Source organism: Oenanthe melanoleuca, chromosome 3 (genome assembly GCF_029582105.1).
Source record: "Oenanthe melanoleuca isolate GR-GAL-2019-014 chromosome 3, OMel1.0, whole genome shotgun sequence".
Lineage (NCBI taxonomy): Eukaryota > Metazoa > Chordata > Aves > Passeriformes > Muscicapidae > Oenanthe > Oenanthe melanoleuca.
The window spans coordinates 20,406,216-20,421,095 of NC_079336.1; the positions used below are offsets into that span (position 1 = coordinate 20,406,216).

The 14,880-nt window shown below is 33.4% G+C and overlaps 1 protein-coding gene across 1 annotated transcript in view; it reads right to left on the bottom strand.

The window, feature by feature from the left end:
• Positions 1-704: 704 nt before the first annotated feature.
• CSMD1 (CUB and Sushi multiple domains 1) overlaps positions 705-14,880 on the bottom strand; it is a 1,037,656-nt gene continuing 1,023,480 nt past the window's right edge. The window contains exons 67-70 of the mRNA XM_056488498.1: positions 14,333-14,445; positions 13,479-13,566; positions 6,861-6,993; positions 705-4,227 (exon numbers count right to left, since the gene is read on the bottom strand). Coding sequence (XP_056344473.1) covers positions 4,068-4,227; positions 6,861-6,993; positions 13,479-13,566; positions 14,333-14,445 — 494 coding nt within the window. The 3' untranslated portion in view covers positions 705-4,067. The remainder of the gene's footprint in view (positions 4,228-6,860; positions 6,994-13,478; positions 13,567-14,332; positions 14,446-14,880) is intronic.

Below are 14,880 nucleotides of genomic sequence, written 5' to 3' on the forward strand. Positions count from 1 at the left end.
TGAGCAGCAAGGACATGCACACATCTTAGTTTTTTCTTAAAGTGAACCATACTCATGTCCTACCACTGATTCCCAAAGGAATAACGGGTAGAATATTCTTAAAGACTGACTCTTCATTAAGCTGTCAGCAAGTAAATGGATTTAATATTTTTAACATGAGGAGACACTAAAACATTTTTTAAAATGCTTAGAATTTCATACATTGATTCTGAAAACATTAATATATATGGCTAACTTTATGTATAAAAGCATTTTAAAAAGCATTTGTATTTTATTCAAAGTATGTACATTTGAAGAACTAGCTCTATGATGTTAAAACTGGAAATACCTCTGGCTCCATGTGATCCATCGGTTCCATGGGTAGGATGCAGGCTTGTGAAAGTAAAAATTGGTTATTTTTTTATAAAACAAACAAATAGCTTACTTCCCATTTTAAAATCTGAACCTGTAACATAACAGGAGGTAAATTCCACCTCATGAGACAGTGCCTTCAAATTTTTTCCCAAGTATGAATTACTTGGGAACATAAAATGACAAGACCATGATTCTATTGAAACATTATGTAATGAAAAATCAGTATCTGAGATTTAAAAGCATAAAAGGAAAGAGAAGAAAGAAAGTTGATAAGAACAGGTCACACAATAGGTGAAAATCTAAAATTAAATATTTAATTAGAACTCTGATTTTGTTTTCAAGGTAGGTGGCATTGCACAGGCTATATTACAGTCTTTTATGTTTTTGTTCATTTTTTTTTCCAAAGAGAATACTGTTTATTTTTAACAGGCCACTTTAATATTAATACAAGTGTAATAGGATCAGAACTGAAAATCAGCTAAAGATGGTAAATTTTACATTATTGGGAAAATTACAATTTCTTTTTGTATTGTAAAAACATTTATTTTTAACAATTTACCTACATTAATCAAAAAAGTACAGCATATTTAATAATTTTACAAATTCTTCATAAAAAATATATCTCTGTACAAAAAGTTCTTTTGCACCTACTTCATGTCACAGCAGCATGTAGTGAAATGGCAGAATGGAATAGTGGGAATGAAAATTAGATTGACTTGGTCATTATGCGGGCGTTCTCCCCAATCCCCCCACCCCCACTCTCCCACTTTTTTTTTTATTTTTTTAATAACAACTTATTTTGTTTACAAAATATTTTACACAAGAAAAAAAATTATTGCAGCTAGCCTGGAGAAAGGCAAGATGTGTGATACAAGCAGCAGTTTTTAACAGCTTTGAAGCACATAACCTGTTTTTTTAAAAAAAATATAGCATGTATTATTAGCCTGTCATAATGATCTGGTCAACGCTGGGGGAAAAGTCTTCTGCATATATCTCAAATGAACAGATTTCCTGGCTGCCATTACTCAGCACTGCACACCACCTTAAGAGTCTCACTCTGAAGAAGCACCGTATCTAAGTGCATGCATGCACAGCCCTCTGCATAAAAACTTCAGGAGAAGGAGATCCAACCTGAACAGAAGACTCAAATAGCAGAGGAGGAGAGGAATTTGAAAGGTGTGTGTAGAACTGATTAAACTACGATACTTCTGTTTTAGTGGGCTCCAGTGTGAAGCTCCTGTTTAATCAACACTCCAAGCACACTTAGGATAATTTGTTAGTGTGTTCCTTTTGAGTGTCACTGATCAAAGAGCACTCACTCAGGATAAGTTACATTCCTCCCAAAACGAACCACTGAATAATGGATTCATGGAATCTGGGCTCTCTAATACAAATGATCAAACCTTTTAACTATTCTCTTTTATCCTCCAACACATTCCTTGGTGGTCATAGTGAGACAGGGCACTGAAGTATACACTGTAATGACAGGACTAGAAAACATCAATAAAAGTTATATATTTTGTTTTCAAAACTCCTTTTTTTTTTTTTTTTTCTTTTTTTCTGTCATTGCCACTACAGAAAGACTTTTAATGAAGTAATATAAGTTTTGAACACCTCTCATAAACTTTACTTGGACATCCTTTCCTGGCCCACTGTTCCTACAGAAGCTCTTCATTTGCCAAGCAATTTTCTCTACGCGGGGGAGGAACAGGACAACTTTTATCTGATAACTGTAATTTCTCAGGAAATTTGAAGGGCTCTGAGATGGGACAGCTAAATGAAACTTACTGCACAGTAACTTCAGAACAAATGAAAAAGAAAGCAAAAAAACTACTAACAATATAAACAAGAAACTGACTGGAAAGGATTATTTATTACATTTTCTTTAGAGTTTCTTGCTCATATGAAGAATATAACAGCTGCAGACCCTACAATTATTATGTATTATATTGCTGGTATTTTTCATCTAACAGATGTAGTTGTTAAGCTGACCAAGGGTTACCTTTGAAATTTTTGTTGCGTTCTGCAACATTAGCTGAAAAACCTGTTAGTGGGCTTATATTACCTTTTCATTTTGTGTGTAACAGCCAGACCTACAAATATATGGAGTTCAGAAAAACTTTTCAACAGGCTTAGATAGCAGCTGGACAATAGGACATTTTGAAATTCAGAAAACTAAAACAAAACAACAGCATCAAAAAAACAGCCCTGAATTAGAAGAAAAGCAAAACAACTTTCCTGTTTTTTCACTCAGTGTGTATGACTAAAACCAGATTTTCTTTATTGTTTACTATAATTTCCTAATTTTAAAACTCAATTTAATTAATCTGCCCAATGGCATTTTATTTTCATTCAATAAAACCTCTAAGTCTATGCAAATGTTAATGATTACTCAAACTTTGTATGTATAAATGTCTCTGTCAAACTGTGTAAGTACAAATGCAGTAAGCAAAAAAAAAAAGTGTTTAAAAAATTTAAAATAAATAGAAAGCAAAGATAGTTGACTATTTCTCTTTGTTCAAAGTAGAAACTGAATGACCACTTTCTATGGACAATTTGCACTGGGTTTATTTATGCTACTGTAATGTGGTTTAGTTCCATGTAACATCAGAAAATGATGTCATATTAAAGGAAAAATGGAAAAACAATGCAAAAGGGAAGACTGTATTATGAGCACAGGCTCACAGGCTTTATGAGCTATCTAAAATAAATTACTATTCACATTTGTACATGGCAAGCAGCAATAGCTGCTAACCCCCCTGCTGTTAAATAGTATGATACTGACAGTGGTGATTGATGACTGATATCAGAAGAAAACAATAGTGGCAATGAAAATTTCTTAGAAAAGGGCTCTTGTTCTGGCTGAAAGTCTCCAGTGACTTGTAATCATGTTGATAATGAAATTTAGCCAAAAACTGACAAAGGAAACAATATCTTCTATAGCACAAGATTTTAACAGGTGCTAAGCATGGGGGGCAATTTAATATTCCAAGTAAATTTATTGTGGAATGTTTTGCTTGGCAAAGAGTGAGTGAATGTCTATTTACAATGGACAGTGTGTAGAAACCCTGTATATTTTTACCAGTATCTTAACTCAGTCAGCCATTACACCCTAGTGCAAAAAAATTGTGCATTATTATTTTGCGATATTAACGGCTGATTGGGGAATTGGCAAAACCACCCTATGAATAAAATATACTGTAAGTTTTTCTAATTTTAGCAAGATTTCAATGGTAAAGCATTTGCAAGGGTATGCAACCTCAAGGAAGGCTGTCTCCTCCTTCAAGAGAGCTTTATTTCTTCAGAATATTCCCGGGGATAATCTGTGGTGCTATCATTTGTCACAGTACTCAAAGGATTCATCCAAGTGCCCAGAAGAAAGGCATCCAGCCGCATACAAATATGAAAGTCTGAGGCATTCAATATGACAAATTGGCATGACTTGGCAGTCTTCCTTAAAGTGTGCCTTGGTTTGAAGCAGATGCAGCCAGGCATTTTGATCCAACTTCAAGATGAAAAAAATATTCTTTGTCTGATCCCCCGAAGACTGACACGTTTTTTACCAGAAAATTTAGCTGCATGTAGGCTGACAGAAGATGTTAAAGATTACAGCAGCAAAGCCAAGAGAAGGGAAACTGGTATATGGCACCAAAGGAATTACTGCTTGTCCATCAGAGGTATGGCTATGAATCAGTCATATTGGGCACTGAAGGCTATACCACTGTACAAACTGTGTTCAGAGTCGTATCAAACCTCACAGCCTTTGCCTCTGTGGGTTTTAAGTTTGTGTCATACATGGGATTTTCAAATGAAGCTTGTCCATTACTGTTTTCATGTCCAGCATATCCATTGTACTGTACTTTTGGTCTTGTTCTGGGGGAAAAAAGACAGGAAATTATCATCAGCAATAATAGATATTCTAGTATTTCCACTCAGTCTACATCCAAGAGCAAGTGTCCATAAAACCTCACACTGCTAGTGGTAGTAACCTTCAGTTAAGTGTCTGCAATTCCAGTTATTCCAGGTAGATCCCCCACAGCATGTCTTTCTACCTCCATAAATACTTCCAACAATAAACATAAATACTTTTCTAAATACCTTGTTCAAACACCTATAATCAGATTTATCAAATCATGATATTCACATAAATGTTTACAATTCAGCATCAAATGATACTGAAAGTAACCAATCTTTTATTTTTGATAGTGTTTTCTCAGCATGAAAGAGAGATCAAAATTTCAAAAACGTTCACATTTTTATGGAAAGCTCTGTTAGAACATAGGAAGCCAATAATTAAATTAAATATAACCCAGAATTTTTTGTGCAGATTTTCTGATACATCTAGTAAAGTGATAACCTATTATATTACATTTTACTATTTCAAACTTCAATCTCTTTGTATTCAGAAGTATCTAAAGAAATACAATAAGGAAGTTCAGTATATTGTTTTATACATATAATTTTAATAAAGCAAGAAAGGAGATAAAAGAGTTCAAAATGTAAGTGTTTTGTGTTTAATAAATATATCATTATATAACTTCAGAAAAGGGTTTATGAATGTCAGATTCTTAATATAAAATTATTTTGTTTTGGATAGCAGATAGGGAAAGCTATGGCTGAAAGACATCACTAATGGAAATTGACAATATGCAAATAATTTTGTTACTAATAAATACGTTTTTTCTGCCTATTTTAATTTTATAACTACTAAACAATCTTAGAAGATAATTAGTAGCTTTCCTAAGTACAAGTAATTAAATATATTTTAATTTTGCTCAGAAAGATTGGTTTGCTGTCTTCATTCTTGAAGTAATCCCTGTCAGACAGATAAAAGCTACAACTATGTAAAAAAGGTTTAACAAACCTGGTTCTAATTACATGATGTTTGTGTGAGATCCATAAAATTGCACCCTAAGACCTTCAAATTCTCTGTTACAGAGAGCCTCTAGGAGCATAATAATCATTGCATAATTTTGAAAATTTTTGTTACTCTGATCATTAATGTCATTTCAAGATTGTCACTTCAAAACTTTCAGATTCTGTTCTCTTTCTGTTGGAACATCCTTTCTTTTGAAAAGAATAAATTTTGACCTGAAATTACTTTACCTCACTAATCAACTTGCTAATTTTTTGGTGGTAATATGACACTGATATCCCCTCTAAAACCTGTAGTTTAGAGGAAGTAATTCATTGAAAATAGAAGAAAAGGAAAAATATTATTTGAAATATTAATTTATGAGAAACATCTATCTCAAATATAATGCATTTAAATAAGGGAGACCTACAGTGCTGCACCAGCCATACCATTAATAGGGGGATTAGAGCCGCTAGACTAAAGAATGAGCTTTTATCTCTCTTAAATACATACGTATTAGTACTGCTCATGTAGGGCATTAAAAATTTCATAGGATAAGCTACAAAATATACCCCCATGTCACAATATATTTTTTAATGAGTTTGCCCCTCTTTCTAAGCAATATTCCCTTTTCATTCCATCTCTTCTCCAAATCTGAATGCCTGTGCATTCATGGTGCTGTTAAAGCTCCCCCCACCACTGCAGAACAGGAGCTGTCTGAAAATGTAGACCTGTAGGCATCAGAAAGATGTCTGACAATATCAAGTTTGAAGACATAGTTGACAGATCTTCTTGACCAGTTTTTGTCAGCAAAAGGCTATCCTACATTTCAGGACATGGATTTTTTTAAACTGGAGTTCCCAAGTTCAAGCCCTCTGGCAATTTGTTTTTCCCAAATCATCCAATGCTGAGGTAGGCAGACAGTCTACTGCATCATAGGGCACTGGTAGAATTCAGATTGTCTATGTGATTTCATGCAATCACAAAATACTCTCGGTATCATGATTATAGAACAAAAGTTTAAAAAGCATGTTCCTGTTAAATACTATTTTGCAAATAGTTCTCAGAATGAACAAATTTTCAGAAGACACGTATCTTCTGATATCTTGAAGATATCAGCCTTCAAACCAGATTTCAGACAACATTGTTGTATTTATTCTATTATCTAATTATATAAAATTTTCGTATGACCTGAAGTGATGTCAATTTGTACAGTAATCACTAGCTGACTCAGCATATACTGTAAGTAGTCACATTATGGGCTGTTTCCTCATGGGATTTATGTATTTTTCAGCTTGTATAATTAATACTAGTAAGCTTTTTGAACGAAGAAGCTACATTCAATTTAATAAAGCATTTAAACAAAACAAAACAAAAAAAAATAGAACATGTGACCTCCAATTTGAATCTGATTCAGCCTAACGAACTGAGAAGGTTGATAGGACTTTGCTCCATAACAGAGAAACTCATTTTTCAAAATGTACACCATTAAGAACTGCCCTGCACTGAGCTCCTTCAAGGGAATACCTAGAAATATTTGTCTTTCTAGAGCAAAGATATTCTTGAAAGCTTTAGCACTGTGTTCTCTAGCTACGTATCAAAATCCAACCAAAATCTTATTAAATTATTTAATAAATAGCATTTACAATACCTGTGTTTGTAGAGGTAAAATGCAAACCCTGATAATATTAGAGCAAAGAATGGTACCAGAATGGCAGCTGCAACTGAACTGCTGTTTGTACCATAATAGTGATTTGAAAGGTCTGTGTCTGCACTTAAAGGACCTGAAATGAAACAAAAGGGGGAGAAATAAAATTTCCACATTATCTATGCAGAGAAATAAAATTCCCATATTGTCCAGCTACTGATGTTCTTTTTATTCAAGAGCTAAAGAAGATGGTGTCTTGATTAAATAATTATATTTAAAAACTTGAAATAAATAGCATGCAGAATCAAATTGAAAAATAGCATTCAGAAAATAAAATAATTAGGAAATAAACTGATCAGGACTCAATTTAATAAAGTTAAGTCATATAACTTCTGAAAACAAATGAATTCTGCAAAAGTACTGTATTCTGGCAGTCTTAATATTCAGCTTGAAAACAATAAGCAATGCAAGATCACAACGAACAAGAACTAGGAAGGAAAAACTGAGGTGACTGCAATAAACCACAGTGGCTCTGCTGGGCTCAGTAGCCCTCCCAAGTCTGCACCTGTGTCCATGCTCCTCTGGCTGCTGTTTGCACTGGGGTGGAGCAGTGCAGACAATGCAAATGCAGAGACCTGTGGCATGGCCTCCCTGGGCTTCTGCTGTGGAGAGGAAGATAACCTGCACTGTAAAGCATTTTGCAGAACACAATTTTTCATCAGTATAAAGAGACGCTGCTAAATTGCTTAAATAGTTGACCATTGACCACCTTGGTAATTCAAATTGTGAAGGATGAAAGACAATTTGTAGTGAAAAATACAGAAAATTTTACAGAAAAAAAAAAAAGTTTTTTAAGATTGAACTCCATGTTGCTAGCTTGAACTCACAGCTCTTCAGAAAGCAATATATATCCCATCCAAGAAAGCAGGACTGGGACAGAGGGAATCTATAGAGAGGATCAGGCTTGATATTCTGGGGTACTATTGCTGTTGAGAGTGGAGAAGAACAGGAGACACTGCTGTTTACCACCCAGAAGTGCTCCAAACCACCAGTACACAGTGTTTCAAACACCACAACTCCCTCACTGATAGCAGCAGCATCAATCAGTCTTTTTAGGACTCTATGCAAACCACTTATACAGCAGAGACATGACCACTATGCTAATTTCACCAGTCTACTAAAACAAATAAATAAGTTCCAAAATTGAGAAAAAACCCCAACCAAATAAAACAGAGAAAAAAAATTAATAATTCTCTTATGATCCCAAGAAATGTTCAAGGTCAGATTGGATGGAGCACTAGCAACCTGATCTTGTGAGTAGTATCCCTGCCCACAGCAGGTGGTTTAGAACTAGATGATCTTTAAGGTTTCTTCCAACCCAAACCATTCTATGATTCTATGATTTTTTGCAGTTCAAGCTCAATGCAAAAGACAAATGAGATTTTTTTTCCCTGAAATCTTTAAACCTTGAATGCTTTAATTGTTTATATTAAAATACCTTTAGCACAATTAATTAAAAAAATTAAAATTAAATTTTAGGAAGTAACTAAGTTGCCTTTAAAATGAAGTCAACCTACCTAGGAATTTAAGCACTGTCACATTTGGTCCCTTAAAATACAAAAAAATATTGCACTACAATCTTTTCCTTGCCTTAATCTTCTGTCATGTTTTAGAGTTCTCTACATATTTCTCTCCAGAACTGGTGAAGGAAAACGTTTTCAAATTAATAAACCTGTTATTGTGGTAGTTGGGGGTTATGTTATGAGCTTCATCACATTACTCTCAACATTGAATTGTTTTAGGATACAACCTAAAATTTTATAAAAAATCTGTGGGATTTAGTAATCTATACTTGTCCCAAAACTCAAGCTGTGGAAATACACTTGGTGTAAATTTATGTATTTGTACTGCATTATGCATGTACTGGACATTCCCCAAATTATCTAAATTAAAGACAGACAAACTGCAGTAGTTCCAACAGTTAGTACAAGTTTTAGAAGTACTGCTTTAAATGTTTGTTATTGGTTAGAAGTGACAGACTCTAAAAATCTCCAAAACTCAACACATTCAGTTTCCATTTTATTCATCTTTTAACACCACAATCTCCAGCTGTTTTTCTAATTATTTGGAATAATTAATTAAAAATATTGTCATGATCAAATTAATTGAAGTTCATAAACAAAAATACGGAATTAATAAGAAAACTCTTATCCAAATTTCAGAATAGAAATATGTGTGATCAATGGAGTCTTAACTAATATCTCAAAGATATTATGCCACATATGATAGATACATTTTAATGTACAACTAGCAGAAATATTATAAAATTCATAATAAACGATTCTTAGTATGAACTTTTTGGTTTAGTTAAAGTTTAAAAGTGTTGTGCAGCTCAAGATTTAAAAACAGGCACAAATTTACACTTAAAAGAGTTTCTTTAAAGTTATCTATGTTGGATAACTGATTCACATTTAATACTTCATTCAAAACTTATAGTGGAGGTAATAACATATTTTATATCTCTACAGTTTTTGAAGTACTTCACTTAAGGTAACAAAACTTGACATTTTTGACACTAGTTTGCAACCTCTAATTGGAGACTTTCAACCTGGAGTTGACCAGGTTCAGACTGTGCATTGCATATGTTTTTCATTAGAAAAAAACTTCACTGCAGTTTTGAATAATCTGAATTTTAGTCATGTATGAGACTCAGCATGGGCTGGTCTACCTATGATATTAATTTTTCAGAGCTGTTTGTGATTAAACATATCCTGATGCTAACTTTGCAGTTCTTCTTACAGCATTATCATGATAATAAAGAGAAAGCATATTGTACTGCCCAAATTAAGGCAGTGATTGCTACCACTAAAAACAGAAAAGTAGAAATACTTAAATATACACACAGACACACACACAAAATGTATACCAAAGATAATTTGATTTACTTTTCATTAAAACAGCCATACTTTTTCATTGGGAAATGTGTTATTTAATAGAGGAATGTTCAGTAAGGTTATAAATGTTTTTGGGTTTTTTTAACAGTTCACATAATAACAGGACTTTATCCTCATAAAACACCAGTAGTCAGGTGAATTTAAATTTTGATAACACACAGTGAATTCATCAATGTACAAGCCATGTACTTTTACTCTTGAGGTGTTTGAAAAGCATTATCATTTATACCTAATTTAAAATATTACTTTTTTAAAGAAAATACTGTGCAACCTGATCTCATGGTGGCAATCCTGCCCTTCTGACCCAAGCCATTCCATGATTCAGTTATTAAGAATATTTTCTTGTCATTGTTTGGATCTATCAGATGCATTTCCCCTTTGACTCCTAGCTCAGGGTTTCAGTTACTTGGGGCATCTGTATAGCATGGCTCAGTTTTATTAAGAGAAATGCTGTTCAAGTCAGAGAAAGTGTGACAGCAAAAGCCATGCATGATTAAGAAAAGTAGAACCACACACTTAAAAGTAATTTCTGAGACAAGGATTGTTAGCAGGTCAAGGATTTAAAAGAAAAAAAAATACCAACATAGAAGGCAATTCAGCAGCTTCCAAGGAACAGCTTGGCTGGAACTTCTTCACCTGACTGAACCTGCTGGACAGGTTCACTAGGTGTAATGTGTGTTACCACACAATTTCATAGCTCATTATTCCACATATCTTTTTGTGTTTTAGCTTACACACAACAGCTCTTTACTCTGGAGCTTTCAGTATCCTGTTTAGATGTAGAATTTCCTTGTAAATGATGGAAGTTGTGTGAAATGATCTGGAGAGGAAGGATGATTTATAGAGTGAAATTTAAAATTCACATGTCTCATGATATTCAACACTATTAAGAGTTGATTAATTTCCAGTAATGAATGTGTATTCCACAGCCATTGATCTCATATAACACAGATCCAAATTAATTATGCATGTTTCATTTTTTGTTAATATGTTGTGTCAATCTAGACAAGTCAAAAAGTACTTTGAGGAAAGAAAAATTGAAAGAGAGGTGAGTCATTGTATTTCTCCAGATAAAATAAATACAGGAAAATAATAATTTTGTGAAGAAGGTTTCTCTTCTCACAAAGCCAACTTTTTATACAATTTTAAAAGAAATGTCCAGACTGAAATGAACAAGATTTTAGAAAAACATCTTCTAGAAGTTTAGTGTTGAGGCATAGGCACTCAACAATTGCTGAAACTGAACTTAGCCACAGATTTGCAGCCTTTAGAAACCAAGTTGCTATAACCTAACAGACAAAAAGCCCTCAGAATTTACTGATTACTTGGCAAAAGAGAATAAATAATTTGATGTCACAACTTGGGCCTCTTAAGAAGGCTCAGGTACAGTTTCACTTCTCTAAACAGACATAACAAATCTCTTTCTCCTTTGGGTTGTTTTCTAAGGCTACAACAAAATTGTTTATGAGAGAGGATAAAAAGTACTAAGAAATAAAAGTTCTTTCTGCTTTCATGTCATTAAGTTCCAAGGCTGAGCATACTCAGCTGTGTGAGCACAGTTCAAATAATGCCAACATTGTGGGCTTGATTGCTGTATGAGTCATTCATCTAAGAGTTGGACGAGATTTTCCTTGTGGGTCCATTCCAACTCAGAATACTTATTCTGTGATTCTTGATGCCCACTGAGACTACTCTTTTTTTCTAGCATTGTGTTATAGAAAATGATTAATGAAATTTTTGATCTTTCCCACTTAACCAAGTAGTTCTCCATAAATGCTGTCTTTGAAGTATGCTTGCAGATGAAGAACTTCATATTGCTTTATGTATGCACCAGTTTATGTATATTTTGTTTTACTGTAAAGGCAGAAAATAATTTAACTTAAAAACCAGAAATATGTTAAACCTTACAACAGAGGATATATGAGATCATCATCTCAGCAAAATATTCATGAACAGAATAGATTTTTAAAACAGAGCAGATTACCCTTAAACATAAGAGAATATTGACAAATATGACCTGTATTGGATGGAAATTTACTATTTCCTTTTAGGTGTTGATTATTCAATAGAGAATAAACAATTTATAGAAAATCAGCAATCTTGTAAAAGAGATGGTATCTGCATTTGCATCAAGCTCTCTACCAAGATGTTAAAGCTGAAGATGAGAGGTCCTCAGTGAAGGAATGCAGGATTAACTTGGACACTCCAGCTCCTTACTAGCCTTATACAAACTGATCTCTTATATTACAGTGCTAAAGGGTGTTATGGACAATGTTTCCCACTGCTATAGAATACAACTGAAGAATTCTATAATTGTTTAATTTTCTGCTTATTCTTCTTTTACCACCATGAGTTATCACTTTCACATAGAATCAAACTTTTATTTTAGGTAGTTGGCAAACCATGGATATATTTTTGGACCTTGCTTAAGAAAATAGGAAATACAAATATACACCCTCCCCGAAACAAAACCAACAAACCACATTCTTACTGTTTCAAGATACCAAAGGCTGCTTAACAGACAGCTGTTTGAACAAATGTTGATGCTCTGCTTTTACAGTGTGATAGCTAAAATCAGAAAGCAAAAGCAGCTTAGATATTACAATAGTAAAGATTACATGAAAGTAGAGGCAGACAAATAATCTGTCCCACACAAGATTGAACTTGCATTTGGCTTAAATATTTGGCAGTTCTTAGGCTGGGACTCTGAAGATATGGATTTCTGCCCCTAGTCACTAAGCATACTTAGCAATTTGAGAGATGGCAAAGATGAGCAAATCCACAGCAGAACTGCTATTGCAGTACTTAATTGAGCAAAGAAGCACAAGAGAGATTAGACAGAACTCTAAAGAGTTCTAAAGAGGCTACAGCACCAGTAAAGCTAATGGAACCAAGGCAATATATAAAATGTACATACAGTCTGCCATAGAGGTACTGTCTAGGCTGTCTCCTTTTCCTAGACCAGTAGTTTTCTGTGTACATACCATGCTTTGACCACTTTGCAGTAGTTCCAGGATCAGGAAATGCAGATGCCTACACTTGGTATTTGCCAAAAATATTTTATGAGTGAATATTTCATAAGTAAATGCTTCCGGTTTTATGATAAAACTATTTTCTGAGTAAAAGAACTAGTCTTATACCAGCTGCTAGAGCACTTGTGTCCATGGCTGTAATACATAACTCAGATACTCATTTAATATTTTTGACAGCGAAGTAAAATTCGGTCCAAATACATACACATTCTGAAAACATCCACCACCAACAGGCACTCTACAAATGACACTGTCAAAATTCGGGTTGATTCTGTCCTTTTAATTTCTTATATGATTCGTACTACAATTTATTTATTTAAGCCAGAGATGTATTTGCATTGCTTGATATCCCTGGTACTTTCAAAAAGAAATGTAAGTTCTTGCAATGGCATTCTCTTTAAGAGTATCCTATACTTATTAGGTTGCCACACTAGAAAACTTGTGATAGTAACATGCTAAGCAGAGGTAAATTAGGATTTATAATTATATAATTTGAACTGTACATTTCAAATATGCATATTTGTAATTGTGAAATAAATGTGTTTACTTCAGCTAGATAGCTGAGTAATACTTTGAATTCTTTCCTGCAGGATCCCAAAAGATGATACATATTAAAGATCTATGAAAGCATGTACCTTGTCTTTGGAGCATAAATTTTCCAAAGTCTTTTCCATGTATATCACCTTGATAGGTAAAAACTCCTCTTTCAAGCCCTGAGGATACCTAGAATATGTTGAAACAAACAAAAAAAAAAAAGATTTCCGAAATGAATAAATAACAATGTTTAGCCATTTTTTTTCTGTCTTAGAATAGAAAATATGGGGCCCAGGTCTTCACTTTTTAGCCCTTAAAATATTAGTGAATTTTCTATGCTTGTACAACATTTATTATTTTAAATATTTTATTTTATTTTTTGTAATGCTGCTATACAAAGTTTCAAGATAACACCTGGAATTATTTAAAAATATCTAATGAATATTACTAGGTTTTAAAATTCTTGAAATGCCATACTCATTATTGAATTAGTATGAAGATATAGAACCCTGCTAAATTGTCATATTTAAAACTATTTTCCATAGAAGGTATCATGAGGCAGAAGGAAGAAATGCAAAAAGTTAAACAACACTGTTTTCCATCAAGATTAGGTGCACTTTTATTACATTAAACTATTTACCAACACAAAAGAAAACAATATTACTAAAGGTAAAATTCTCATTCATCTAGGGAAAAAAGGCAAAACCATGGCAAACTAAGATGATTCACTCCTTCTTCCCTTCCATAAGCTAAAAGTTTTAACCAGAGCACAGCAAAGACAAGTTTGTTTGTACATACTTTTAAAAGAAAAAGCTAATCAATCTCTACTTTGACATCCAGAGAGCTGGATTACATATTTGTAGTACAAGGAAATGGATGCAGTTACATAGATAATCACAAATTACTTCAGAATTTAATCTCAGTAATCTTTATCCATGGCAACCTGGGTACTTACATAACCATCTAGTGCCCAGTTGTCGTTTTCATACTTGCTTACAAATATGTCACTTGGTCCTTTAATTTGAAAAGCTTTCAAGAGCAAATGGGCTTCTTCTTTCTTGTAAACACCTATTAAAACAAAGGATGCATGAGATACATTTTAAGCAAATTTTCAACCAGTTTGTTCAAATATCCCTCCAAATCTAATTATATTGCTTTAGAACTAAAAGAGTTGTAGAAAATATTCTGCAACAAAAGAATTTCATAACATGGAAAACCTCAAGATTTAAAGTAATGTAATGTCTGGATCTTATTTGACTCATCCTTTGCTTCATCATACTTGATAAAAGTATGTAAAGATAGGTTTATATTGTTTAATTTTATACATAGTAGGACAAAACCTGTTGCCTTTTCATACAGTATTTCAATAATTCTGAATACAGATAGAATTCCTTTCCTGTAATTTCCTTGACCTGGAAAAAAAATTATTTTACTGACATCACAACAGTATATTGCTACAGTAGATATCACCAGTGAAAGGAAATTCCTATTTGGCAAGAAACT